The 27,528-nt window shown below is 40.3% G+C and overlaps 1 protein-coding gene across 1 annotated transcript in view; it reads left to right on the plus strand.

Annotated features, from left to right (window-relative positions):
* Akap10 (A-kinase anchoring protein 10) overlaps window positions 1-27,528 on the plus strand; it is a 66,135-nt gene that overhangs the window by 12,605 nt on the left and 26,002 nt on the right. The window contains exons 4-9 of the mRNA XM_085695060.2: window positions 438-998; window positions 10,654-10,752; window positions 15,984-16,068; window positions 16,889-17,012; window positions 20,461-20,597; window positions 24,764-24,908. Coding sequence (XP_085551186.1) covers window positions 438-998; window positions 10,654-10,752; window positions 15,984-16,068; window positions 16,889-17,012; window positions 20,461-20,597; window positions 24,764-24,908 — 1,151 coding nt within the window. The remainder of the gene's footprint in view (window positions 1-437; window positions 999-10,653; window positions 10,753-15,983; window positions 16,069-16,888; window positions 17,013-20,460; window positions 20,598-24,763; window positions 24,909-27,528) is intronic.

Genomic DNA, 27,528 nt, shown 5'->3' on the forward strand with positions numbered 1-27,528 from the left:
CCAGTCAAAAGATACTGAACTTCATGATTGGAAGAGACTTTGAAAAAAATTAGATTAAAAAAAATAAATGCAAGTGTAATGAGGTAGTGCTGTATTGTGTTCATGTAAATATAAGGAATGTCCAATAGAAAACTGAAGAGATGCATTTGACCACTTGATAAAAATGCACAGAAAAGATTACTGACTTCAATAGTACTTTGATGCAAATCAAAATCATGAGTTAAAATATTAAAATATACTCAGAGTTTGCTAATTTGAATGTTAAGTGGGGTTGAAGGAAATGGCTACTCCTAGTTAACAGTGGTGTAAAGGAGTAAAAAAGATTATTTTGGAAATAGTTTTTTTGGAAGTATTGTCTGATTCCAATGTTAGAAAAGTTTGTCTTTAGATAGGAAATTGTTATCAAAATAGCTAATTTATTTGCTTCTGTCTTTTAGGCAGATCCTGTCTGGACTATCAAACTCAAGAGACCAAATCCAGTCTTTCAAAGACCCTTGAACAGGTCTTGCGTGACTCTGTTGTCCTCCCATATTTTCTCCAGTTTATGGAGCTTCGGAGAATGGAGCACTTGGTGAAATTTTGGTTAGAGGCTGAAAGTTTTCACTCTACAACTTGGTCCCGAATAAGAGCACACAGTCTGAACACAGTGAAGCAGAGTTCATTGGCTGAGCCTGTCTCTCCATCTAAAAAGCCTGAGACGACGTCAGCATCTTTTGTAACTGAGTCTCTGGACAGGAGGTTGGGGGATTCTAGCTCAGCCCCACTGCTCGTGACTCCACCAGAAGGAACTGACCTGAGTGGTAGAACTCAGAACACTCAGGATCACCTGCTGCTCTCCCAGGAGTGCCACAGTGCCCCTGCTCTCCATCTTGAAATGGCCAGAACAGGAGCTCCTCAGATCTCCACAGACTCCCGAGAATCCTCCCCCAGACTTACAGTAGCCAGTAGAAATAGCCCCTCTTCTCCACTGCGAGAACTGTCAGGAAAACTCATGAAAAGTAAGTATGTGACACCTGTGCCTCATCACAGTGCGGGACTTCAAACGAGGAGGACGGGTCAGCATAGAATCTTTCTGCCCCAGTTTACAGCCGTAGGAGGGCCCGGAGGAGCGAGGGAGCCACTGTGGAAGTGGGTGCTGAGTGGGGACAGTGCAGCAGGGCACTGTGCTGTTTATTTACACATTGGTCTAACTGCACTTTATAGGTTTATTTTTTTCATTTTATCTTTTAGATTGCTGGTAGGTATCATTTATGGAGTTCTGTATTAAGTATATTTGGATTTCATTTAATTGTCATGATAGCTGTGTTAAGTAGATATTAATATTCCATTTACCCTTGAGACTATTGTGGTTTAGAATGTTCCTTCCTGAGTTGTCTAGTAAGTGATGAGCTAGAATTAAACAGGCATTTTGAAAATAACACTTTTTTCTTTCTTGTTATGTTAATTCAGAAATTGCACCACATTCTCATTATTTTAATTACTGCTCTTTGGAATTCTTATTATCCAGACTATCTCTTCTTCTTCTTCTTCTTCTTCTTCTTCTTCTTCTTCTTCTTCTTCTTCTTCCTCTTCCTCTTCCTCTTCCTCTTCCTCTTCCTCCTCCTCCTCCTCCTCCTCCTCTTCTTCCTCCTCTTCCTCTTCTTCTTCCTCCTCTTCTTCTTCCTCCTCTTCCTCTTCTTCCTCCTCTTCCTCTTCCTCCTCTTCCTCTTCTTCTTCCTCCTCCTCTTCCTCCTCCTCCTCTTCCTCTTCTTCTTCCTCCTCCTCCTCCTCCTCCTCCTCCCTCCCTCCCTCCTTCCCTCCCTCCCTCCCTCCCTCCCTCTCTCAAAGGCTGGGTGACTTCTTCAAATGCTGGTAGCTCTCTACAAAGATATGTCTGGTTTGCTAATGAATGAATTTTAGTGTGTCAGTTCATCTTTCAAAGTTTCTGGATTTCTGTAAGATTTTGTGTGTAAATGTGTGTGATTGTAGGCTTGCATGTAGAGGTCAGAAGAGAGTTTTCAAGTGTGCTTCCTTCCATATTAGGCTCCAGGGAGTGGCTCTCAGGTTCATGGGACAAATGTTTTTACCCACTGAACCATTGCCAGCCCCTGAATTTATTTCTTGAAAAAAAAATTTTTTTTCTGAATTTTTTTTTTTTTGGTAATTTCTTTCCTTCACTCTCATTTTGATCTTATTTTTATCTTCTTGAATTTGTTAGATATAGTTGTCTGATATTCCCATATAGTTCTAGTGGATCCAAGTCAGTGTGGTTTGTTTTGTCAGACTCACACTCTTGGTTTGGAATGGTAGATTTTTTTCAGGGGGTGGGTATTTACCACAGTTTTGTAACTGAGCTCAACTAGCCACCTGTTTTGTGACCCTGTGCGTGTGGACAATGTTTAGACCCTGTAACTAGAGTTACTCTTTTGTAGTGTTAAAACAGTGGCCAGAGGCAGCTTAGGGAAGGAAAGGGTTTATATCCTCTTACACTTCCAACCATACTCCATCATTTAGGGAAGTCAGGGCAGGAGTTCAAAACAAGAACCTGAAGGTTGAAGCCATGGAGGTATCTCACAGAGATCTTCATTTAACAGTCCATTGGCTTCTGTGAGCAGCATTGTCTACCCATTCTGTTATGTCCAAACTCCTTTATATTTTAAAATTACCTTTTAAAAGTCATAGGTTTCCATAAAGTTTTTGATCCCTCTCCTCGCATCCTTAACACTGTTTTCTATTTCCTTTCTCCATTAGTGTCTGCCAGAGATTAAACATAGAATTTCAGATTGAGCTATATCCCTTAGTCTGTACTTTATTTAAGAAGATAATAAATTTGATTTCAAGATCTTAGTTTATGTTGTCAAGGAGAGAAAACAAAGTAATTTTTTTAGCTTTGATAAAGATAATTAATTTTCCTAGTATATATGTGTCTTCATAGCTACCTCCCTGGCTTTCTGGTTGGCTTTCCTGATAGCCCTGTCTGTTGTGGTTCTTATGGTTTGGCCCCACTTCCACTGACTAGTTGCTTCATTGTGTTAAGCTTGTTTTATCATCCAGCATCCTCACCTAGGGGTTACTGACCTTCCTGACCTCCTGGTTTTTATAGATATGTATATATAATCTGTACACCCATTCTGTGAGTTACGTTTGTGTGTGAGCCACCATTTGGGTGCTGGCATTAAACCAAGTTCTCTGGAAGAACAGTTAGTACTCCTAACCACTAAGCCATATTTTCAGCCCCATGACCTCAGATTGTTTGTGTTTTTTGTTCATAAAGACATTGTTAGTAATTTAAAAAATAATAGAAGAAATTTGGTTACTTTGTGTGGTAAATTCATTATTTCAATAACTAATTATGTAAATTTATTCTCATACTTACTATACATCTTATTCTGTTTTGTTTTTTTTTTTTTTTTTTGAGACAAGGTTTCTCTGTAACTTTGGTGCCTGTTCTGGAACTAGCTCTTGTAGACCAGGCTGGCCTCGAACTCACAGAGATCTGCCTGCCTCTGCCTCCCAAGCGCTGGGATTAAAAGTGTGCACCACCACCGCCTGGCTACATCTCATTTTTAAGATATAATAATAAATGGCATAGTCACAGGCTAACTATTCAGGGAAATTTTTATTCAATTTATGAAATATCTGAAGAAATTTTGATTACGTAAGCTTTTATATTTTAATTAATTTTAAATTATTTCATATGCCCTGAATTTCAAGAATTTTTTTCTTAAAATTTAGTGATCTAAAGTCTTATTCTTTAAATTTTTTAAGATTTATTATTTTATTTTACATGTATAAATGTTTTGCCCTTATGCATGTATGTGCACAAAATGTGTGCCTATTGGGTCCCCCGAATGGAAGGCTATGGATGGTTGTGAACATGTGGTACTGATAGTTGAACCCAGGTCCTCAGCAAAAGGGACAAAATGTTCTTAACATCTTAGTTCTCTCTTCAGTCCCTGAAATATATCATTTTCAGAAAAACAAACAACCAAAACATCACCAACAAAAAACCCTTGTATTATCTTAATTGTAAGAAATAATAAAGCTCTAGATATATTTATTTGTATGGTCTCATGGAGTCACTATTTGAGTGCTATTGTGGTTGGTTGAAAATCAGTTTTGAGCTGAAAGACAAGGTCTTTTTATTTTGAGTGTTTATGTGTTTTGTCTGCAAGTATGGCTATGCACTGCTATGTGCAGTGTCCTCGGGGCCTGAAGGTCCTGGAACTGGAGTTACAGCCAGTTGTGAACCTCCATGTAGGTTCTGGAAATCAAACCTGGGTCCTTGGGAAAAGTAACTAGTGCTCTTAACTAAGAAGTCCATCTCTCCAGCCCCTTAAATATTTTAAAAACTAATTATAGAAATGCTAAATTGAGTAACTTAGTGCTTAAGCATCTTCCTGATGCCTGAAGGAAAGTTCCTTTTTTCCAATTTTTGATGTATCACATACCTTAAAAGATACATTTTAAAAAATCAAAACGGGATATTTAAGGAAATTTTTCTGTTTCTTTTTCTTTTTTAAGTCATATTGCATTTGTGTGTGTCTGTATGTGTGTGCACTGCATGCTTAAGGTCAGAGAACAACTGCTACTGTATGGGTCCCTGGTGAGCCATCTTTCAGGTCCCCTTTATTTTTTATTTAGTTGTTTAGTTTTATTGTATTCTCCTGTTCTTTTTATTATAGAGTATTAAAATTAGTACAATCTAAATTGTTTGTATTGTTTTGTTGGTTTTAGTTGATTGATATTTTGTTAATATTATCTATCTATATTGCCCAAAGTGGCCCCAAATTCCCTTGATAAGCTCTTAGAGTGATCATCCTGCTTCACTTTCTGAAGTAGGTGGGACTATAGATGGTCTTAACTATATATAGCTTTTCTGACATATTCATTGATTTCCTCCTCAACCCCCGGGACAGAGTCTCACTTTGTAGCTTTGATTGTTCTAGAACTTACTATGTAGACCAGGCTGGCCTAGAACTCAGAGATCTGCCTGCCTCTGCATCCTAAGTACTGGGATTAAGGGTATGTGTTGCTGTGTCTGGCTTCATTGATATTTAAAAAAGTTTTATTACTTCTTTGAGAAATTTGTGTGTTTATATTCAGCATCCTAAACTCTGCTCAGACCCATACTCCCTATTCTACCCACCTAACTCTGTATCACTTTTTAAAAATTTATTTTTTTATTTAAATCTGTCAAGACTTGTACTACCCAAATAGTCTTAGGTATGTGATCTTCCACTGGCATGTGGATGATTTAGAAGTGACTAGTTATAGTCTTAGAGAAAACTGATTCCCCATATCCCAGCAAGTATCGATTCCTCAGCTAGGGGTCACGTGGGACTTTGTGTCCCACTTTGGAGGACAGGGTCTCACTGTATAGCTTTGGCTGTCCTAGAACTCACTCTGTAGACCAGGCTGGCCTCAAACTCTCAGAGGTCCACCTGCCTCTGCTTCTTCCGTGCTGGGATTAAAGGAGTGCTCCACCATACCTGGCTTAACAACTCTCCTCTTTATGCTAGAATTTGAGCTGACTTGGGCTTACACGGGTTTTGTATTGTAACATGAGGGGGACCAGCTTGTTGGGGTTTCTGTTTGGGCGCCATTCTGTAACATGAGAAGGCCGGGCCTGCTTGTTGAGGTTTTTGTCCTGCCCAGTTTTCCCAGCTGTTTAGTCCCAGAGAAAAATCACATTGAGATCTCTATAAGTTATAAAGCTGATTGACCCATTAGGTCAGGTTACTTACTTGCTAACTCTCACATCTTGATTAACCCATTTTTTTTTTTTTTTGATCTATTTTAGCCATGTGGCTCAGTACCTTTTTTAGTGGGGCAGATCACATCCTGCTGCTTCGGTGGTCTGGGCAGGAGTGGGAGGAATCGACTTTCTCCTCCCCAGAATTCTCCTGCTCTCCTTACATCATTTCCACTTTCTGTCTGGTTTTCCCACCTATATCTCCTGCCTGGCCAATCAGTGTTTATTTAAAACATGATTGACAGAATACAGACAATTTTCCCGCACCACTTCCCCCTCTTTTTTAAAAAAAAGAAAGGAAAATATCCATAGTCCTTTTTTGGGGAATGTGGGCGTAGTATTCCAGGCTACTTCCAGAGGGTTGGGGGCGCTGATAATCTTATGGGACCCTAAAGGAAATTTAGAGTTATGATCAAGTCCTGACTGAAGTATTCTGTGAGTCTTGAACCTGTTCTGGATGAAGAACTCAGACATCTGGGCCATCTATTCCTGTTGGAGATTTTTCAGGTGGCCTCCCTTGGTCACATTGGATTTTTCTTAACTCAGAATAAATCCAGAGCTTCTCGTTTTCTGTGGAAACAAAAGAAAAATCTCTTCTCCAAAGTAACATACCTTTTGACTTCAATTTTGAAGCCAATGGGGCTGGAGAGATAGCTCAGCGGTTAAGAGCACTGCCTGCTCTTCCAAAGGTCCTGAGTTCAATTCCTGGCAACCACATGGTGGCTCACAACCATCTGTAATGGGGTCAGGTGCCCTCTTCTGGCCCGCAGACACATACACACAGACAAAATATTGTATACATAATAAATAAATAAATAAATATTTAAAAAAAATTTGAGGCCAAGGTATTTTCAAAATACCTATCTTGGATTAATTCTGCAGCATTTATAAGCAAATATTTTTTGGCAGCTGTTACTCCTTCCTCAGCATTTAAACAATTCAAAGAGAGCATAATAACATACAGCATCAAGATTCTCTCTGTATTTTTCATCTTTACGTGGCTTTATTTTAACCTCTATTTCTTTTATTTTTACTTTTAACTTTTGGCTTTTTGAGACAGGTTCTCAGCATATCTTTGTCCTGGAACTCCCTCTGTAGACCAGGCTATCCTTGAACTCCCAGAGATCCGTCTGTCTCCCCAGTGCTGGGATTAAAGGTGTGTTCCACCACACCCAACTACTCTTTTTGTTTTTTTATTTTAAGGCTTTAAACCTCTTATTTTTAAAGCCTGTATATATTTTTAACATATTGTAAACCATTTAGAGGTTTTCTTTCTGTTTGAATCTCTCTTTACTGTATATCTCTCTTATTTTGACCACATGGGTCTTTAATTTGCTAAGGAATATGGAGAAAACAACAGTTAAAAGCTCTTAAGGCGTTTCAAGGTCCTTGCCAGGAAGCAAGCTGCAACAGTGTTTCCATAGTCTGGACTGCCTGCTTGAAAGAGTCAGAGTTCTCCCTGGCAGAATGTCCCAGAAAGCGGGCTTTTTAAAACAGCGCAGCTTTTTTCCTGCTATGGCTGAAAACCGAAATGCTTTACTCTAGTCTTTCCCAAGCTTTTTTAGGCTTTTTGTGGATGCAGTTATCCACGTTGGGCACCACTCTGTAACATGACAGGACCACCTGTTTCTTGGGGTTTTTGTCCTGTCCAGTACCCCACAGCTGGCAAGCCCAAAAAAAAATCACACAAAGATCTCTATTAGTTATAAAGCTGATTGGCCCATTAGGTCAGGCTACATACTGGCTAACTCTCACATCTTGATTAACCCATTTTTTTGATCTATGTAACAATGTGGCTCAGTACCTTTTCCAGCTGGCAGATCACATCCTGCTGCTTTGCTGGTCTGGGCAGGAGTGGGAGGAATCAGCTTCCTCCTCCCCAGAATTCTTCTGCTTTCCTTGCATCATTTCCACTTCCTGTCTGGTTTTCCCGCCTACGCCTCCTATTTGGCCAGTCAGCGTTTATTTAAAACATGATTGACAGAATACAGACAATTTTCCCGCACCATTTTATATGCTTCCATAATTGTTGTGAGTTCATGTGTGTAGCTGCCCTGCTGTGTTCATAAGATACTGTTTGCTTGTAGTCGTCTATTGCCTCTGACTCTTAAACTATTCCTGCCCCTCTTCCACAATGATCCCTACCTAAGTTTTGAGATGAGGAAGTATGATATGCATGTTGCATTTAAAACTAAACATTCCACAATCTCTTATTCTCTTCCTCGGCCAGTTGTGAGTCTCTGATGAAGACTGAGTGATGCACTAATTAATGGATATATAAATAAGTCATTAGATGTCAGTTACTGTGTCCATTTAGTGGTAGGTTCACCTCTGGGGCCTATGACTTGTCTAGCTATAGGTTCTTGGCCCAATAATGCTACTAGATATGGGTTTTATATTATAGAGTGGACCTTAAATCTAATCCAAGAGTGGTTGGTTATACCTGTGATTGTCCTGCCACTGGTGCACCAGTGGGCATGCCTTGCCAAGCCATCCATTGTTGCAGCCAGTGAGTTCATAGCTGGATGAGATTGATGACTGTTTCCCCCAGTCCTATGCATAATGCCTTCCGTGGCTGTAAAGCCTAGTCAGTGGGAATGAGGTTTTCAGGTTGGTATCTATCTACATGATCTATGACTTAAATATATGGTGTCTTCAACAATAGCATCCGTTTTTGGTTTTGTTTTTTTGAGACAGGGTTTCTCTGTTGTAGCTCTGGCTACCCTGGAACTCACCCTGTAGACTAGGCTGGCCTTGAATTCAGAGATCCTCCTGCCTCTGTCTCTCCAGTGTGGGACTCGAGGTGTGTGCTGCAACCACCCGGCAGCAACAGACTCTTAGTGTCAAGTTTTAGAAGTAACTAAGAGATTAACAAGGGCAATAACTTCTAATGTTTAGTAGAGTCTATGGAACCTAACTTGCCAATAATTGCAAAAGAGATAGCCAGTTCCTGGCACTGGACTTTGTTAGTCTCTGGTGTTGTCTAGTAGGGTATTGTTACTTCATTATAGGGCAACTTACTTTTAACATCTTACTTTATTTATGTGTGTATTTTAAGGAAACTTCTACCAGTAGTAGTTCTCCATATGACTTTTTCAAAATGTCTTTAGTGGAACTTGTCCCTTCCTATTCCCTTTTCTGCCCTATCCTTCCTACCTCACCTCAGTTTAACCCTTCCTGTTACCACTGTTCCTTTTTAACCCGGCATAACAGAATATTCTGTCTCTTCTCCCTTAAAAGCACCCCTTCCCTGTGAACCCTTCGTAACTTTCTGACATATGGGTATCCAAATGAAACAAATATGTCTGACAATTCAAAGCTACAGCCATGAGAGAAAACATGCATAAGCTGTATGTTTTTCTGGGTCTGGGTCACCGTACCGAGAATAATCATTTTCTTCCCCATCCATTTACCTGCAAATTTCACTTTTCTTAATTCTGAATACTATTCCCTTCTGCAGGTGTGCCAAGTTTTCATTATCTGTTTGGCAGTTGATAGACGTTTAGGATGTTTACTGCAGATCTACAGGACATTCTGCCCAAATATTAAAGAATACATATTCTTCCAAGTTTTAGAGGTTTAGCCGCCCATGGAACTTTCTCCAAAATAAACCACATAGTAGGATACAAAACAAGTTTCAACAAATATTGGAAAATTGAAATCACATCCTGCATTTTTTCTGGCCACTGTGAAATAAAGCTGCTTTTCAACAATAGAAATCATAAAAAGTACACAAAGTGAACAACACACCATTGAATCAAAGTAGAGTGAAAAGATAAAGTTTTCAATTCGTAGAATTGGACTTCAGAAATGAAAACACTGCATATCAACATATGCATAATGAAGGCTGTGCTAAGAAGAAAGCTTATAGCACCATGCATGTACATAAAAATATTTGGGAGATACTTTTCTACTAATTTAATGGTGCACGGGAAGGTGTTAGAAAAAACAAGAGCCATCAACAGCCCAAACAAGCAGAGAGGAAGAAATCAAAATCAGAGCTGAGCGAGAAGGCAAAGGCTCAACACCAGGATTAGGTCTGAAATCAGTGAAGGAAATACAAAGAATGTATGAGACAACTGGTTCTTTAAAAGGGTTGGCATGCCCTTACCTTAATTAGGCAAAAGAGAGAGGATCCAAGTTTGTAAAATTAGATGAAAAGGAAGATTATAGCAAACACTGAAGAAATTCAGAGAACCCTAGAGACATACTTTAAGAATCTGTGTTCCCAGCCGTGCAGTGGTGGTACATGCTTTTAATCCCAGAACCAGGGGGAGGGGACAGAAGCAGGCAAATCTCTGAATTGAAGGCGAGCCTAGTCTACAAGTGCTAGTTCCAGGACAGTCTTCAAAACTAAAACTACAGAGAAATCCTGTCTCAACCATAAAGACAAAACTCTATTCCCCTGAACTGGAGACTCTAAAATAAATGGGTAACTCTCATTTTTGACCTCAAGTTCAATCAAGATGAAGCAAATGATTTGCTTTCATCCTGCAACAAGTAATGTGACAGTCACAGACTAAGGAAGAGATGATCCCTGTTGGCCTCAGTTTCATAGAGTTTGGTCCATGGTTCCTTGGCTCCATGTTTAAATGTCTCAAACATTCTCTATAAATGTAGATTTATACAGACTGTTTTGAGCTTCTACATTTGTGTTACTGTGCACATATTTCAAGCTGAGACTCCAGAGCAGAGACAAAAAGTAACAAAGAGATCATTGTTACTAAGGAGCTTAGTAGCTCATCCAGACAGTGGGAGAAAAAGCTGACACAAGGTTTTCCAGTTCTGTGAGCCACACAGTGAAAGGGCAGTTTTCCATGGAAGTTGACTTGTAATAGCACCACACAGCAAACAGCCCCCTGCTCTTAGGAACACAGTCCTTCTCAGTGGTTTGAAGTTGTCCTTTTCTTCTCTTGTAGGTATAGAACAAGATGCAGTGAATACTTTTACCAAATATATATCTCCAGATGCTGCTAAACCAATACCAATTACAGAAGCCATGAGAAATGATATCATAGGTAAGCAGTCATGGGGAAAAGAACTGACTGGTTTCATTACTGACTAGGATTTTTTTTTTTTCTTTAACATTATTGTTGAGTTTTGTTTCTTTGTTTTCAGACAGGTTCTTACTATATAGCCATGGTTGACCTGGAAGAAAAGGCTGGCCTCATAGAGATCCATCTGCCTCTGCCTCCTGAGTGTTGGGATAAAGGCATATGCCCCCACACCCAGCCAAAAAAAAATTATTTATGATTTTTATGCGTATATATGTGTGCGTACATGAAATATATGTCTATCACATGAGTGCAAGAGCCCATGATGATCAGAAGAGGGCGTCAGGCCCTTGGAACTGGAATAACTGACGGTTGTGTGTGGCCCTGTGGGTGCTGGGTACCAAACCTTCTGCCAGAACAGCAAGTGCTCTTAAGTGCTGAACCATCTCTCCACCCCCAAGGAGATTTTGTGTGTGTGTGTGTGTGTGTGTGTGTGTGTGTACACATACATGAAATATAACAGTTCTCGCCCTACTTGGTTTTCTTTCTTCCTTCCTTTCTTTTTTTTCTAGACAGGAGTTCTCTGTGTATCCCTGGCTATCCTGGAACTTGCTCTCAAACTCACAGTGGTCCACCTGCCTCTGCCTTCCAAGTACTGGGATTAAAGGCGTGTACTGCTGCCGCCCAGCTCCTAGTCTGTTTTCAAAGTGCCTATTAAATTTTAAAAAATTTAATATTTATTTTATGTGTATGTATGTGTGCTTGAATATTAACCATGTGCTTGCAGTAGCCCACAGAGGTCAGAATGGGGCATTTGGTTCCCTGTAACTGGAGTTACAGGTGGTTGTGAGCTTTCGTGTAGGTGCTAGAATAATGGTCTTCTGTAAGAGCAGTAAGTACTCTTAATTGTACTATCTCTCCAGCTCCCCCTCCCCGGTACTTTTCTTTATCTTTTTTTTTAATATAACTTTATTTTATGTGCATTGGTGTAAAGGTGTCAGATCCCCTGAAACTGGGGTTACGGACAGTTGTGAGCTGCCATGTGGGTACTGGGAATTGAACTCGGGTCCTCTGGAAGAGCAGCCAATGCTCTTGACCACCAGCCATCTCTCCAGTCCCCCCTCTTTTTTTTTTTTTTTTAAGATTTGTTTATTATGTATACAACATTCTGCCTGCAGTCCAGAAGAGGGCACCAGATCTTAATAAAAATCTTGCGAGATGGCTCAGCAGTTAAGTTCACTGACTGCTCTTCCAGAGGATGTAGGTTCAGTTCCCAGCACCCAGCTCACAACTGTCTGTAACTTCTGTTCCTGAGGATCTGCTAACCTGCAGAGAAAGAAACACCAGTGCACATAAAGTAAAATAAGTAATTTATTAAAATAAAAAGAATCTCACAGATAAATACAATTTTGTAAATGAGGAAGCTTGAGAGTAGAGAAGTTAGGTGCTTTCAAGGACATCACAGGGTTTGTTTGTAATTAGTTTTTGTTTAGAGACAGGGTCTCACTATGTAGCACTAGCTGACCTAGAACTTGCTATGTATACCTGATTATACTCAAGATTTTGCCTGCTTTTACCTTCTGAGGGCTTGGATTAAAGGTGTGAACCCCTATTCTCTTGGTGACAGTGTGTTCATTCTGTAAGTTAACATTAGTCTTATTTTATGACCTCAAATCCCTGCCGAGAAAAAGACTAGCATAGAAAAATTAGTGTTTCAGAGTCATAGAGGCAAACATTTAAAAAATGTATTTCCATCATAATATGTGTGTATATATATGTGTGTGTGTGTGTGTGTGTGTGTGTGCATAGACAAAATTGTGTCAGCAGCTATATTTCTCTATGGCTCAAAGTTTTACAGTGGGGAGAAGAGGCACTGGAGAAAAGAATAAGAGTGCTTCATGGCGGGCAGTGGTGGCGCATGCCTTTAAACCCAGCACTTGAGAGGCAGAGGCAGGTGGCTCTCTGTGAGTTTGAGGCCAACCTGGTCTACAGAGTGAGTTCCAGGATTGCTCTGCTACTGAGAAATCCTGTCCCCCCCCCCCAAAAAAAAAGTTGCTTCCTGTCCTACCAGACCCAGTTCAGTTCTCAGCACCCTAGAGCTCCAGCTGCAGGGGACCAGCTCTCCCCTTGGCCTGTGAGGTTACCTGCACACATGTCACACACATCCCACAGAGATTAAAAAAAAAATTTAAGAGAAAATTCTTTGTGGGGCTGGAATGATGGCTCAGCAGTTAAGGAAAACTGGTTTCTCTTTCAGGGGACCTGAGTTTGATTCCCAACACCCACAGTGGCTCACAACCACCTCCTACTCCGGATCTAGGGGTCTGGTTCTTTCTGGTTTCCATGGGCCACAGGCATGTATGTGGTCCACAAAAATAAATGCAGACAAAACACCTGTTCACATTTTTTTGTAATTGGGAGAGCTGGGTGTTCCTGTGCAGAGCTATAATCCCAGAGTTGGGGAGGAGACAGGTGACGATATGGTTTTGTGGAGTGATAAAGATATTAAATGATGCTGATAGGTTAAATAAAATGAGCACTAAAAATTTGGAGGATTTGGCAACTCCATATACCCTCCTCATCTTAGAAATAGTAAACTGTAGACAAAACTTTAGAGTCTTCAAAGAGCCAAATATGGCAGCGCTTGCCTTTAATCCCAGCACTCAGGATGCAGATGCAGGCAGATCTCTGTGAGTTCAAGGCCAGTCTGGTCTACAAGAGCTAGTTCCGGGACAGGCACCAAAGCTACAGAGAAACCCTGTCTCAAAAAACAAAAAAAAAGGGGGGGGGGGTTGGCACACTAGGATGGCGTGGCCAGGCTCTTCTCTCCTGTATACTCTCAAAATGTGAGACTGGTCTGTGACACCGGATACATGGGGTTTTCCCCCCTCAACAACTAGTTAAGGAAATGATTCTCTAGCAGGTACTCCTTAGATGTTTCCTTGTCAGTTCAGTTCTGTCATGGATTACCTGGAAGTAGCCTCAGATTCTGCAGATTGAGGACTTGGTCCCACAATGCTTCCCCTTTCTAAGAAGGTCACGGCCCATGTTGTTGCTTCTCATATACCCTCCTTGGGTTTGGTTAGTTTCCTAGAGCAGCATGTAGAATTCTAGGAAATACTTATATTTTCTAGTTTGTACTTAAGGGTATTTAGAAAGGACTCAGGTCCATAGTCAATGAAGGCTATGTACAGGGCAAATTAGAGAAGGAACATGGAGCCTTCATTTTTCTCCATATACGCATGAGTCTCTGTGGTCATTAATGTGAAACTCCAATTTCTCAGGCCCATACTTAGGTTTTATAGAGGCTTCATTGTATGGGCATAGCTGAACATGATTATTGGCCATGAGTCGTCACCCTGCCTTCAGTACCCCTCGCTGAAAATCCTTGCCCTCTCATAGGCCATAGTCATAGGTCCCAGTCGTTCTGGTGACCAGGCCCCTTCCTGAAACTCTCTAGGGTTCCTAACTACTGGCTGTCTCATTACATAACACCAAAGACTCCAAGAAGTTTAAGAGCCGACTGCTAGGAAGTTGGTCAAAGACCACACATGTGTCCCAGTATCACAGCTTAGTATTGTCTGGGAGAGTGGTAGATAAAGGGATCAGGATGTGACCCTTGAGTTTCCTGATGCCTTTCTAAAGACAGGAACAGAGCAGAATTGGCTATTACGGTTGCTTCAGGGTTTTTCTAGGGATATTTAACAGCCAGCTAAATATTTGTGAATGTGCTATAATTTATTTAGCCAGTTCTCTTCATAACTCTCACTTCTAAACTTTCAAATCTTATAAATAGTATTGCTGATTAAAAGTATTTTGTTTATCCAAAGGCAGGGATAGGTGAATCTGTGAATTTGAGGCCACCTATTCTACAAAGAATTGCAAAGACCAACCAGGGCTACATAATACCTGTCTCCAAAAAAGAACTAATGTAGAAACTGCCAGATTACCCTGTAGAAGATACACTGGTGTATCCTGCTGATAGCAGTGGTATCAGTTTTCCTCTGCCCTAGTTAGTTTAATCATATACTATTAAGTAATGTGTGCGTGTATTGGCCAAAGCAGTTTTATGCTGATTTTCTTTCTGCTTCATTTGATAACTCACAAGTTTATGTATCTTCATAATAGCCATTTTGGTTTTGTTATTATTTGTTTTTTAAATAGAAGAAAACTGGTAGTGGCTGGATAATGACAAGAGTGCCACCCACCTCTGTTCCTTTCAAGTCATCTGTTGTACCTTGGTTCAGTTTTTATTTGGGATGTGGGCCATTAATTAATGGTAATTTTTTTACTTGTCATACATATCCTGACTTATTTTTTCCTTTTTTTTTTTTTTTTGAGACAGGGTTTCTCTGTGTAACAACTCTGACTGTCTTGGAACTCATTTTGTAGACCAGACTGGCCTTGAACTCAGAGAGGTCTGCCTGCCACGTTTCCTGATTTAAAAAAAAATAATTTATTGCTGGGCATGGTGGTGCATACCTTTAATCCCAGTATACAAGAGGCAGAGGCAGTAGAATCTCAGAGTTCAAGACCAGCCTGGTCTATAGAGCAAGTTCTTTCAGGACAACTAAGGCTACACAGAGAAACCCTATCTCCTCAAAAAAAACCAAAACAAATTATTTTAAGTTGTGTGCGTACGTACATATTTCTGTGTGTAGGTGTGAACATGTGAGTTCAGGTGTCTGTGGAGTTCAGAAGAGGGTGTCATATGCCCTGAAGCTGGAATTATAGGTGGTTGTGATCTGCCTCACATGGGTGCTGGGAACCAGACTTGAGTCCTCTGGAAGAGCAGTATATGCTGCTAACCACTGATCCAACTCTTATCCTATTCCCATTTGTTTTAATTGCCTTTTCATCTTGTTTTTGGAGCAATGTGTTTTGGAGCAATACTTACCTTGTTTAATATTTTGATCTGTTTTTCATGTGGATACCTCAAAAGATTTTTCCTGTTCTAAGATGTTACCTATATTTTATTCTCATTCTGTTTATTTAGATCTTTATTTGGGGGATAGTGTATATACCACAGTGGAAGTTGTACAACCCGTAGGAATTGGTTCTCTTGTTCCATCACATGGGTTTTAGGTGTTGAACTTGGGTCATCAGGTTTGGCAGCAAGTGCTACTGAGCCATCTTGACACCCCTTTTAGTTCTATTGGAAATGTCATGTGTATGCCCTAACTATTATTTCCAATTTGGTTTAAAGTGTGTATAGCTTGAATTTAGTAGAAATTCAATTGCTATTTCTTTCACAGCAAAGATCTGTGGAGAAGATGGACAGGTGGATCCCAACTGTTTCGTTCTGGCACAGGCTGTAGTCTTTAGTGCAATGGAGCAAGAGTAAGTTCATATTCTCACATTAGCATTCTTGGGAAATCTGGCTCCTGGTTAGAAAATGGACTTCACTCAACCAAAAACAATACACTTTTGAAGATTCAGGTCACTTGGATAAAGTCGTTTGGGGTGATTGAGGCTGTAGTATATGACTGATAATCTGTTAGTTTAGTAATGCATGTCTTCAAATGGACATCTGATTTGTTCATGCTTTCAGTTTATGCTCTATAAACAATAATAAACTATCTCCAGACTTTTTAAGATTATTGCTGTGTCCCTTTAAAAATTTATATATTCATTCTTTTACTCCATATTTTTTACGTGTTTTGTACAGAGCCACAAGTAGATATTATGCCTAATTTAAAGGAAGTTACAGCTCAATAAAAGAAACAGCCCATGTTCTTTGGTTACCTTAACATGAAGTAGCATGTATGAACTATCAGGAGAAAGCCACAAACTCATTGAGAGATGGGGAGATGACTGACAGCTGAAAGTAATCAGGAATAACATCTTGGGAAATAAGGCAACCTTGACCCAGGTTTTTAAGATTTTGTAGGAATAAAGCCATGCAGTGGTGGCATACGCCTTTAGTCCCAGCACTTGGGAGGAAGATGTAGGCGGATCTCTGTGAGTCCAAGGCTAGCCTGGTCTACAGAGCTAGTTCCCGGACAGCTAGAACTACACAGAGAAACCCTGTCTCGAAAAATAAAAAGAAAACATTTAATAGGAGTAGTTTTGGAAAGAGTGTTTTGTTTTTTTGGGTTTTTTTTAGTTATGCTCTTTCCTTGGTCTTTCCCTCAAATACTCTCTTTTTGTCCACATGCAGGCACTTTAGTGAGTTTCTGCGAAGTCACCATTTCTGTAAATATCAGATTGAAGTGCTCACCAGTGGGACTGTTTACCTGGCTGACATCCTCTTCTGTGAGTCAGCCCTCTTTTATTTCTCTGAGGTAAATTTTGCATTTTCTTTTATACTCTGTTAGAACATTCCAGCCCCGTGCTGGGGATCTGTCTAAACAAAATGACATAGAAGAGATAAGTCATTTCCAAAATGATTGTTTTAGGTTGTGCTTTAGGCATATTCATCAGGTTAAAGAGAAAACTCAGTGTAAAATAACTCTAGCTTTTAAAAAAAAAGCACTTTAGTTACACTGTAAGAGAATACATTATAAAAAAAAATTTGAACTATTTTAAAGCCATAGAATTGAAAGCTAGGACTATAACTCAGTTGGCAGAGTACTTGCATAGCATGCTTGAAGCTCTAGGTTCAGTCTCTAACACCACGCAAAACTAAGTGTGGTGCTGCAAACCTGTAATTCCAGCACTCATGAGGTGGAGGCAGGATGATCAGAAATTCAAGGTTATCCATCCTTTGCTACATAATGACTTTGAGGACACCCTGGTCTAGTTGAGCCTCTACCTCAAAAATAAATAAATAGGAGCTGGGGAGATAGCTCAGTAATAAAGTGCTTGCTGAATAAGCATGAGCACCTGAGTTCAGATCCACAGAACCCAAGCGAAAAAGCTGGGCATGGCAGTACATGTATATGCTCAGCATTGGGGAGTGGAGACATGAGACTCCTTGGCGCCTGATGACTAGCTAGTCTACTCGGTTGGTGAGCTTTGGGCTAAGAGACCATGTCTCAAAAAATAAGGTAGGGTGCAGTAAGGAACACATCTGATGTCAACCCCTGCCTTCATATGCTCACACATGAACACAGGTACTCCCAACATACGTCCACACACTAAGCGTGAATAAACAGCTGGGCATTGGTGGCACATGCCTTTAATCCCAACATTCGTGAGGCAGAGGAAGGCGGATCTCTGAGTTCGAGGCCAGCCTGGTCTACAGAACAAGTTTCAGGACTGACAGCTACTGAGAAACCCTATCTCGAAAAACAAAAAATAAATAAATAAGGCCATAGAGTTGTCTACTTCATTCCATTGCAGTAATTACAGACCAGATATCAGAAGAAAGAAGGGTTTTCCTATGTTCATCATTTTTACTTTTGCTACTTGATAGAATTTTTCAGATTATTTTTTGAAGCAAACTGTTAATCTCTTTGAGACGTATGTGGTATTTTTCAATATTTATTCATCTTATTGAAATCTTTTGTTGTTTAAAGATTTATCTATTTATTTATCGTGTATAGTGTTCTTTCTGCATGTCTGCCCGCACGCCAGAAGAGGACACCAGATCTCATTATGGATGGTTGTGAGCCACCATGTGGTTGCTAGGAATTGAACTCAGGACAGTGCTCTTAACCACAGAGCCATCTCCCCAGCCCCTTATAGAAGTCTTTTTTTTAATTATTAGCATATAATCATACATGATAATTTATGACCTATTCATAGATGTACATAATATATTTTGATTATATTCACATAAATACTTTGCTTTCTCCCCCCCCCCATTTCCGTCCTGTTCCCAACTGCCCCTCTTCTATTTGTTTTATGGGGTTTTGGTTGTATGTGTGTTTTGGGGTGTGTGTCCGTGTCCGTCCGTCCAAGTGACCTTCATTAGGGTTGTTTACAGAAGCATGGACACTTACATTGACTTTCCCACTAAAGAACATGACTCTCCATCCCTCATCTGTCATTAACGTCATGTAATCTTTGGGGAGCTGTGTAACCCCATGACCCCTTTCCCCTTCCACAACAAGGTTGTTGATGGGCCCAGTCTGTGGCGATCTTTGCAGGTAATCACAGCTGCTGATTACCTGAGTTCAGCAGGAGAACAGCCACACTGTGCCTGGGATTCGGTGTTCCGCATTACATGTTCCCTTCCTCCAGCTGTAACTAGAGTCTTTCTGACTCCTCTTACATGATTTTCCTCAAGCCTTGGAGGGATACAGATGTCCCATTTACAGTTGCATATTCAACAGTCACTTATGGGACTTCGGTCATCACCACTGATCATTACAGAAAGAAGTTTTCAGCTTGACATGGTGCTGCACGCCTTTACTCCCAGCACTGGGAAACTAAGGCAGGTGGATCTCTCTGAGTTTGAGGCTGTCTTGATCTACATAGTGAGTTCCAGGCTAGCCAGAGCTACATAGTGAGATCCTGTCTTAAAAAAAGAAAAAAAAAATGTCTCTCATCAAAACTATAGCACTGTTCTATGTGTTTGAACATGTTATTTAGAAAGCATCTTGACAGTTGACAAGCACATCATATTAATTTTGCAAAGCAACAGTAGTATCATACCCCCTAGGGCTTCTGACCTTCTTAGCCATGAACTTTTTGCCTGTGTTTAAACTACCAAATGTGGATTATTTCCTTTGAGGTGGGTTTCAGATATAATCAGAAAACAAATTGATTACCTCCATGACATACTTGCCACTGTTGTACTAGTGAGCACAGCTTGCCTGACTGGTGAGGAGTGTTGAACACATAGTCCTTAGCCAGGTAAGATTGTAACAGTTCTCCCCTGTACACTGTACAGAGCCTTCCTACTTGAAGGCTTCCTACTTGAATGGAATAAGGAAGGCCTTATTCCATTTCCAGCTAGATTTCTCTTTGTCATGTGATCAGCGTGATTTTCTTTAGCAAATGGGTTCTTACCATCTAGTTCTGGTGGGAAAACAGCTGCAGTGGCAATTGTCTGATATTATTTTGAGGGTCTTGGGCCTTCCTGCTCAGCAGCTTGTAAGAAGATAGCACTTTCTGGTACTTAAATTTGGTTTAATATCTTATGGCTTCTGGGAACAGCATTATCCACCTAAAGCAGGTGAGGCATACAACTTTATATAACTGTTTATTAGGCTTTAGCAAATGAAATATTTTTGTTGTGAAACAAATAGCTATTTTAAAGATTCCTGTGGTAGGTTCTGGTTTAGCCATCAGGAGGCCATGGTTCATAGTCCCCAGCATCATTTGGTAGAGCAACTCCCAGTTTCACAATACCACGGCCTACATGTTTGAATTGGGCCTTTTACAAGAATGCACTGAACATACAGTTGACTTGCTTTACATTTTTTCCCTTTCTGACCATGCTTGAGATCAGTATTTGTTTAGATTATCTTTCTGAACTATTCATATGTCCTAATGGAATGGTAGCCATGATTGGGTGTAAAAGAATTAGTTTGGCTAATTCACTGTCATTATTGGTAAGGAAGTATGAGTCCAAATTTGTCTGATTTTTTTTTTTTAACTCCAGTGAACTGAAGTTTGTATCTCATTGTCCGTGGTGTGGGTTTTTGTTGTTGTTAATTTTACTCCCCCAAAAGAATATTTAAAACTTGTCTACTATGTGCTTCTAAAACTTGTTTCTGTGTTGCTGATGGGTGTGGAGTGAAGGGGGTCTTTGTCTTTTTCACTTTATTACTAACAGCGTATAAGTTAAAAGTGGTGAGGAAAACTGTTTCTTGTCTTACTCTTTTGTGTTTTTCTTCCTAGTACATGGAAAAAGAAGATGCAGTGAATATCTTACAATTCTGGTTAGCAGCAGATAATTTCCAGTCTCAGCTTGCTGCCAAGAAGGGCCAGTATGATGGACAGGAAGCACAGAATGATGCCATGATTTTATATGACAAGTAAGTTTCTCAGTGTGTTTTGAGCAGAACTATCCACTGTGGTAATGATGTTGAATAAGGTCCGTCTCCTGGCAAAGGAGTCCCCAGGACACTGCATAAAAGTTGATTTGGATGTGTCGGATGCAGAACTTTCCAGTCAGAGAACAAAAGTCCCTGCTGAGGAAATTGAGGATTTTTATATGGCAAGCAGGACTTGGGGCGGGGTGGGGGGGGGCTTCCCAGAAAGAAGCTATGTTGCTCTGGGTTTGATTAAGAAATCCTGACTCAGGGCTGGATGGCTCAGCCACTAAGAGCACTGCTGCTCTTCAAGAGGATTGGACTTCCATACCCAGCACCCACTTAGCAACTCATAAGCACCTGTTACTTCAGTTACAGGGAACTCTGTGCCTTCTTTTTGACCTCCTCAGACAGCAAGCCTGCACATGACACACAGACATACATGCAGGCAAGATACTCAGACACTTAAAATAATAATAATAATAATAATAAAATATATATAGAACATCACCTTTAAAGGAAGAAAGAAGCTCTACCTCAAAGGAGAAAGTAGATAAGTCATCAACAAAGACTCTTAGCATCACCCTGTGGCCTCCACACACATATGCAACACATGCATGATCTCTTGCACGTGACCATGTGTGCGTCCATAGATACATACATACATACATATGTGAAAAGAGAAAAGCTACGGGCAGGCCTGCTTTTGACCCCACCCGGCTCCCGCACAGCTAGCTTAGCCCCGGAAATAATAACACACAAATTGTATTCATTTAAATACTGCCTGGCCCATTATCTCTAGAGAGTTAGTTACTGACTAACTCTCACATCTTGATTAACCCATTTCTAATAATCTGTGTAGCACCACGAGGTGGTGGCTTGCCGGAAAAGATTCAGCATGTCTGACCTGGTGGCTGGCTCCATGGCGTCTGCCTCACTTCCCTTCTTCCCAGCTTTCTGTTCTGTTTACTCCGCCTACCTAATTTTCTGTCCTATCAAAGGGCCAAGGCAGTTTCTTTATTAACCAATGAAAGTAACACATAAACCCTCCTCCATCAGAGAAAAAAATAATTGAATTTTGCCAGGCAACAAAAGCTTGAAAGCAATTTTCACACAAAAGCATTGACGCAGTTATGAGAAGTGTGACACCCAGAAGAAACTGAGATAGAGGCAGCGTATATAGAGCCCCGTGGACCAGCAGCTAGGCTCCATCGTTCTCAGCATCAAAAAGGAAAGAAAACTTGAGTTTGGGTAATAAAAATGTTTCTAGAACATAATAGAAGTACACTAAACTAATTGGAACAGATTGGAAAGGGTATGACTTTACCGTAGGTTCTGCTACATTGATAATAAATGTTAATTTGTTTTTTTTCTCCCATTAGTTTTATGGCTTTTGTCTTTAGTTGTAGGAATTGAACCCAAGACCTTGTATATGCTAAGCATGTCCTCTACCTCTGGGCTACACCAGCCAATTTTTCATTAGTTTTCACCAAAAACAAGAAATTGGGGGGGGGGGGGGAAATCATTTTATAAATAAACTAAAACATCTGCTTGGGAAAGTGAGAGAACTGGCCAGCTCCATCACCATGTTGTTCCTTACATTTATCTTTTCTTGTGAGGAAATTGTTGTTTGTATCCACAGACAGATGTAAAAAAGTGACTTGAGGATTAGAGAGCTTTACGGGCCTGGGGACTGGACCAGTGACTCACCAATTAAGAACTCTTGTTGCTTGCTTTTCAGAGGACTCAGCTTCTATTACCAGTAACGCCTCAGGCATCTCATAACTGTATATAACTCCATCTCTAGAGGATTTGACACTATATTCTGACTCCATGGGCACCTATACACTTTTTGCACATCCATTCAAACAACACACACATGAAAAGAATTAAATATAAAAGCAAGAACCCTGTGGTGTTAGAATGAAAGGGCCAGACATATCTAGACCATTGGTTGCTAAACATGGGACTACAGGTTTGTGTCAAGTTGTCTGTGTAATAATCATTTAGAAGGGCTGGCAAGATGTCTCAGTAGTTAAAAGCACTGGATGCTCTTCCAGAGGACCTGAGTTCAGTTCCCCAGCACCCATATTTCAATTCAAAACCATCTCTAACTCCAGTTCTAGGGAATCCAAAGCAACTAGGCACCCACGTGGAACACAGACACACTTATAGACAAAACACCCAAACACATAAAATAAATAGAATCAATCTTTAAAAAAATTCACTTAAGAGCTTGTTAAAAATTCACTTCCCGGGGCTGGAAAGATAGCTCAGAAGTTGGGGGCACTGTGGCTGCTCTTCCAGAGGACCCGGATTCAGTTCCCAGCCCCCACATGGTGCTTCACAATTGTCTTCTCCAGTTCCAGGTGGTCTGACACCCTCATACAGATATACATTCAGGCAAATCCCCAATGCACATTAACTAAATAAATCTTTTTTAAAAATTCACTTTTAGTTCTGTGCATTAGATTCTGATTCAGCAGGTTTGAGGGAGAGCCTCAGAAATGCTCACTCTTTTGAAAACATTTGATAATTCTGAGGAATTTTGCTGTTTTGAAGGTAAGGAACTAAGTCACATGAAGGACATTGTTTCTCAAAGTCACAGAGCAAGGTAGTGGCAGAGCTTTAGTAGAGATCTAATTCTTCATATTCAGCCGAATACTCTCTGCGATGGTGAGTTAGTGGAAGGTGGTAGGTGAGGACAGTGATGCTGTTGGATGGGAGGAATGCGCATTTGAAGTTTGGTCAAGGGTGCCTGGAAGCTGAACTCATGGGAGAGTATTTGCCACTGCGTCCACGGGACAGGTGCTTTCTGCTATGGAAATGCTGATGAAAAGAGATCAGTTTCTGAATGGTGGAGCAGAGTAGTGGCCAGGGCCCCTCTCAGTCCTGACTGGAGCTCAGGAACCGCACAGAGCAGATGCAGTGTATTCACTGCATCCCATTGCACTCCGGGAGTCAGCTGCTGCTGTTGTGTTAATTGGTTGTTGGATTGGACTTTGTAGTTTCCTGCTTGTATTCCTCTTTCCTATATGCATCATCATCCCTCTGTGTTTCTGTCATAGATGGAGACAGACGCCCCTGGACTATTCAAAAGTTTTCTTTTCCTCCTGCTTGTACTGCTTTTTTGTATCCATAATCAAAGCACTAAATATCAGCTGCACTATATTCTGTTATGTTCAAACTCTTGGGTTCTATTAACTATTCTTTCCTTTCTTTTCTAAATTATCAGCAGGTCCTTTGAGTTAACTACTGTTAAATCCATCCGCTTCATCTTTAGTACTGTTTGTTTTGGGGTTCCCATGTGTTTATTACTATATTTTGTAGGTATAGTGGTATGCTCTTACATTATATACAGGTTTTTTTTTTCAGGGAAAATGATAGGGTCTTAGAAAAATTTCTTACATAAACTCCTTTTTAAATTTTAAACAGAGAACAGGTACCTATTAAGTGTGTGTAGCTGGTTGATTTCTTTGCCTCCGTATAACCTGACTCACAGCTAAAATAGCAGAATTTATTCTGGCTATAAATGGCTGGGCACCTAAAGGTGTTTGGAAGGCAAGTGAGAGGTAGCAGGTTTCCTAGAGTGTCCGGGTTCGGTGCTCCAACATAAACTATCTCTCTGGACTGGCGTGGAGGCACGGGAATAATTGAGACACAGTTCACACAGCAATATGGGAAGGGAGTCTCAGGGTTCATCCAAATCTGAAGATCACCTGCGTTTATTTTCCAAACATCTTTTATCCCCCAAGATAAACTGAGGGGAAAGTTCATTAGCATTCTGTTTCTTGGGTATCTGGACTAATTAAAGTCAAATTCACAGCTCTGTCACTAGCTTGGAATTGACACCTCTTCTCAGGTTATCTTCATAATTACAAAGAAAGGATCAGCACAACACCAGCATATCCTGAGCTCCGGAGACAGCTAGTCTGAAGATGCTTTTAGTTAGCACCTCTGTTGCTGTTGTGGCTTGAGAGGCTGGCTGCTGATGCAGAAATGTGTGGCCTGTATAATATTGCCCCACACTAGAGGAAGTGAGAATAGTAAGGTTGCACAGTGGCACTTTCCCTACCTGGTTCTGTACCCCAGATGAGGGTGCCTGAGTATGGACCGTTGCTCACACTTGTGTACAGTTTGGTTTTACTTTGAATCTCTGTCTGCCATAGGTACTTTTCCCTCCAAGCCACACACCCCCTTGGATTTGATGATGTTGTCCGATTAGAAATTGAGTCCAATATCTGCAGGGAAGGTGGGCCGCTTCCTAACTGTTTCACGACTCCATTACGTCAGGCCTGGACAACAATGGAGAAGGTAACTAGATCTTCAAATAGTAAACTACAAGAGTTTTACTTGTGGAACCTGAAAATGCATTGTATAGCACAAGAGTGGGAAACTGAAGTGTGTAACATAGTGATTAAGAGCAGAGGCTTTGCACCTTGACTTGGTATGTATTAACCTCACCTGTATAAGCTGAGTGGCCCAGGCAGTCACTGAACATCACATTGAAACACTAATTTTGTGGGGTTTGATCACTTTTGAGATATCACTAACAGCTTAAGAATAATGTCAGTATTTATAAACAACTTATTTAATGACTTAGGACAGATTTGTCAGGAATTGTACTGAGTCTGGGGCAAATTTATGAGTTTACGTCACTGAAACATTTCATGCTTATCCAGGTGGAAAGGGATTGATTAAGCACTATTATAAAATGTCAGACAGACACACACACACACATACACACACACACACACACACACACACACACACACAAAATGGACTTAAATGCTAGGGCAGTAGCTCAGTCAAATTTGAGTTAGGATCCTCAGTGATTTCTTAAAAAGCCAGGTGTGGAGAGGTAGCTTCTTATAATCCTAGCACTGAGGACTTAGAAACAGGAGGATCCAGCCAATCAGTGAGCCCCATGTTCAGTGAAAGACCCTGTCTTCAAAGATAAGGTAGAGAAGTGTTTGAGGAAGATACCTAAAATCAGTCTTTGGTTTTCACTTGCATGCACATACACACATAAAAAGACTAAATTTAAAAGAATTAGTATAAAGGCAAGTTATGGCAAAGCTAGAGATAATATGATAAATTATCAATAACAAACCAAGATAGTAACTTTTTCTTGATTTGAAAGGAAAATCCAAGTTGGGGGACGGGATATAAAAAATATAAACTTAATAAGCAATAAAATACAAAGAAATAATGTAGTTGGGCATGGTGACCTACAACCTTCAATCTCAGATAGGTGGGAATTAGTGTTCACAGCTATGGGGTGGCTTGGTTGGTAATGTGCTTGCCTTATAAGCATAGGAACTTGAGTTTGATTCCTGGAAGTCCAACAGAAATGCTGGGTAGAGTGGCATACATCTGTAATATTCCTGTGGCTCACTGACCAGCCAGTGTAGAGTAAATTGGTGACCTCCAGACCAGTGAGAGACCATCTCAAAGGAGCAGACCAAGTTCCTGAGGATGACACACATAAACTGACATATTACAGAAAAAAGAAGAACAGGCAGAATTTTTTAGAGGTCAGTTCCCAGAACACATGGTGTAAACAGAGTACTAACACTTGAAAGTAGTCCTCTTACCTCTACATGTATGACATGGTACATGGACACCTACTTACACATATGCATGCATGTGTGCAACAGTAAATAAAATTAAACTGAAAAAAGAAAAATGAAAATTCAGTGACAGCTTGGGCAATTGAAGGAAATCCTGTCTCAAAAAATAAAAGTGATTGTGTTTGTAACTCAGCGGTAGTGCGCTTGACTGTCATGTGAGAGATCCTGGGTTCTATCCTCAGTACTTTTGAGAGAAGGAGGACAAAAGAGCTCTTAATAAATGTTGATTGGTAAGGAATTTGTACTAGGGTTTTTGTTTTGTTTTGTTTTGTTTTGTTTTTGTTCTTTTAGCAGTATGGGGCGTTGGAGACCCTTCAAGACAGACTTTGATTATGTGGCCCAGGTTAGCTGTGAACTCATGATCTTCTTGCCTCCACCTTCCAAGTGCTGGTTATAGACATGAGCCACCGTGCCCCCACTCCCTTGCCCTAATATTAACAGTAGCAGACCTAGCAGGTAGTTAAAGGATATGAAGACTTGAGTGATACATTCAGCAAATACTTTTGAGTATTTCTACACTGGTTGTTGTTGTTGGGAAACCAATGGGGCTTTTGGCCTTTGAAAGTTAGGTCTTTGAGAAGACATTTCATTACAGACGGACATATCCACAGTTGTGCTAAGTGCTGTGAAAGCCGTCTGTAGTGGAAAATAAAAATGATAATCATGAGTACTTATTCAGTATATTCAGCCCATTAATAATTCTTAATGACTGTAAAAACATGCTCCAATTAGCATTTATTCAACAAGTATCCTTAGTTACTTGGAGACAAATGAAAAACTAGCATTGGGAAGCTTGTACAAATAATTTATGTGTTGCAAGTGATATACAATGATAGCATCCTTTTGATATTCACCATATATTTGAAGGTTAGAATTTAATTTAGCAGTCATATTCCTTGTAATTTTTTGTTTACTCGTTTGGGGGGGTTATTTTGGTTTAGTTTAGTTTTTTTGAGACAGGATTTCTCTGTGTAACAGCTCTGGTTGTCCTGAAACCTACTTGGTAGGCCAGGTTTGCTTCTAACTCACTGAGATCTTCCTGCCTCTGTCTCTCAAGTGCTAGGAGTAAAGAAAGGGGTCTGCTTACTGACCACTTTGTAATTTTTTTTAAAAGTTTTTTTAGTTTTAGTTTTCATGTCTGTGTATAAGTTTGTATTCCTGGGTGAAGGTGCCCATGGAGGTCAGAGGTGTTCTGTCCTCTTGGAGCTTAAGTTGCTGACATGACTGTTAATGGTAGACTTATAGATAAAGCTTTTAAAGTGAAGTACTAGATGTGTTTGATTTTCATTGTTAAAATGCTG

Source organism: Myodes glareolus, chromosome 9, assembly GCF_982192425.1.
Source record: "Myodes glareolus chromosome 9, mMyoGla1.1, whole genome shotgun sequence".
Taxonomy (NCBI): domain Eukaryota; kingdom Metazoa; phylum Chordata; class Mammalia; order Rodentia; family Cricetidae; genus Myodes; species Myodes glareolus.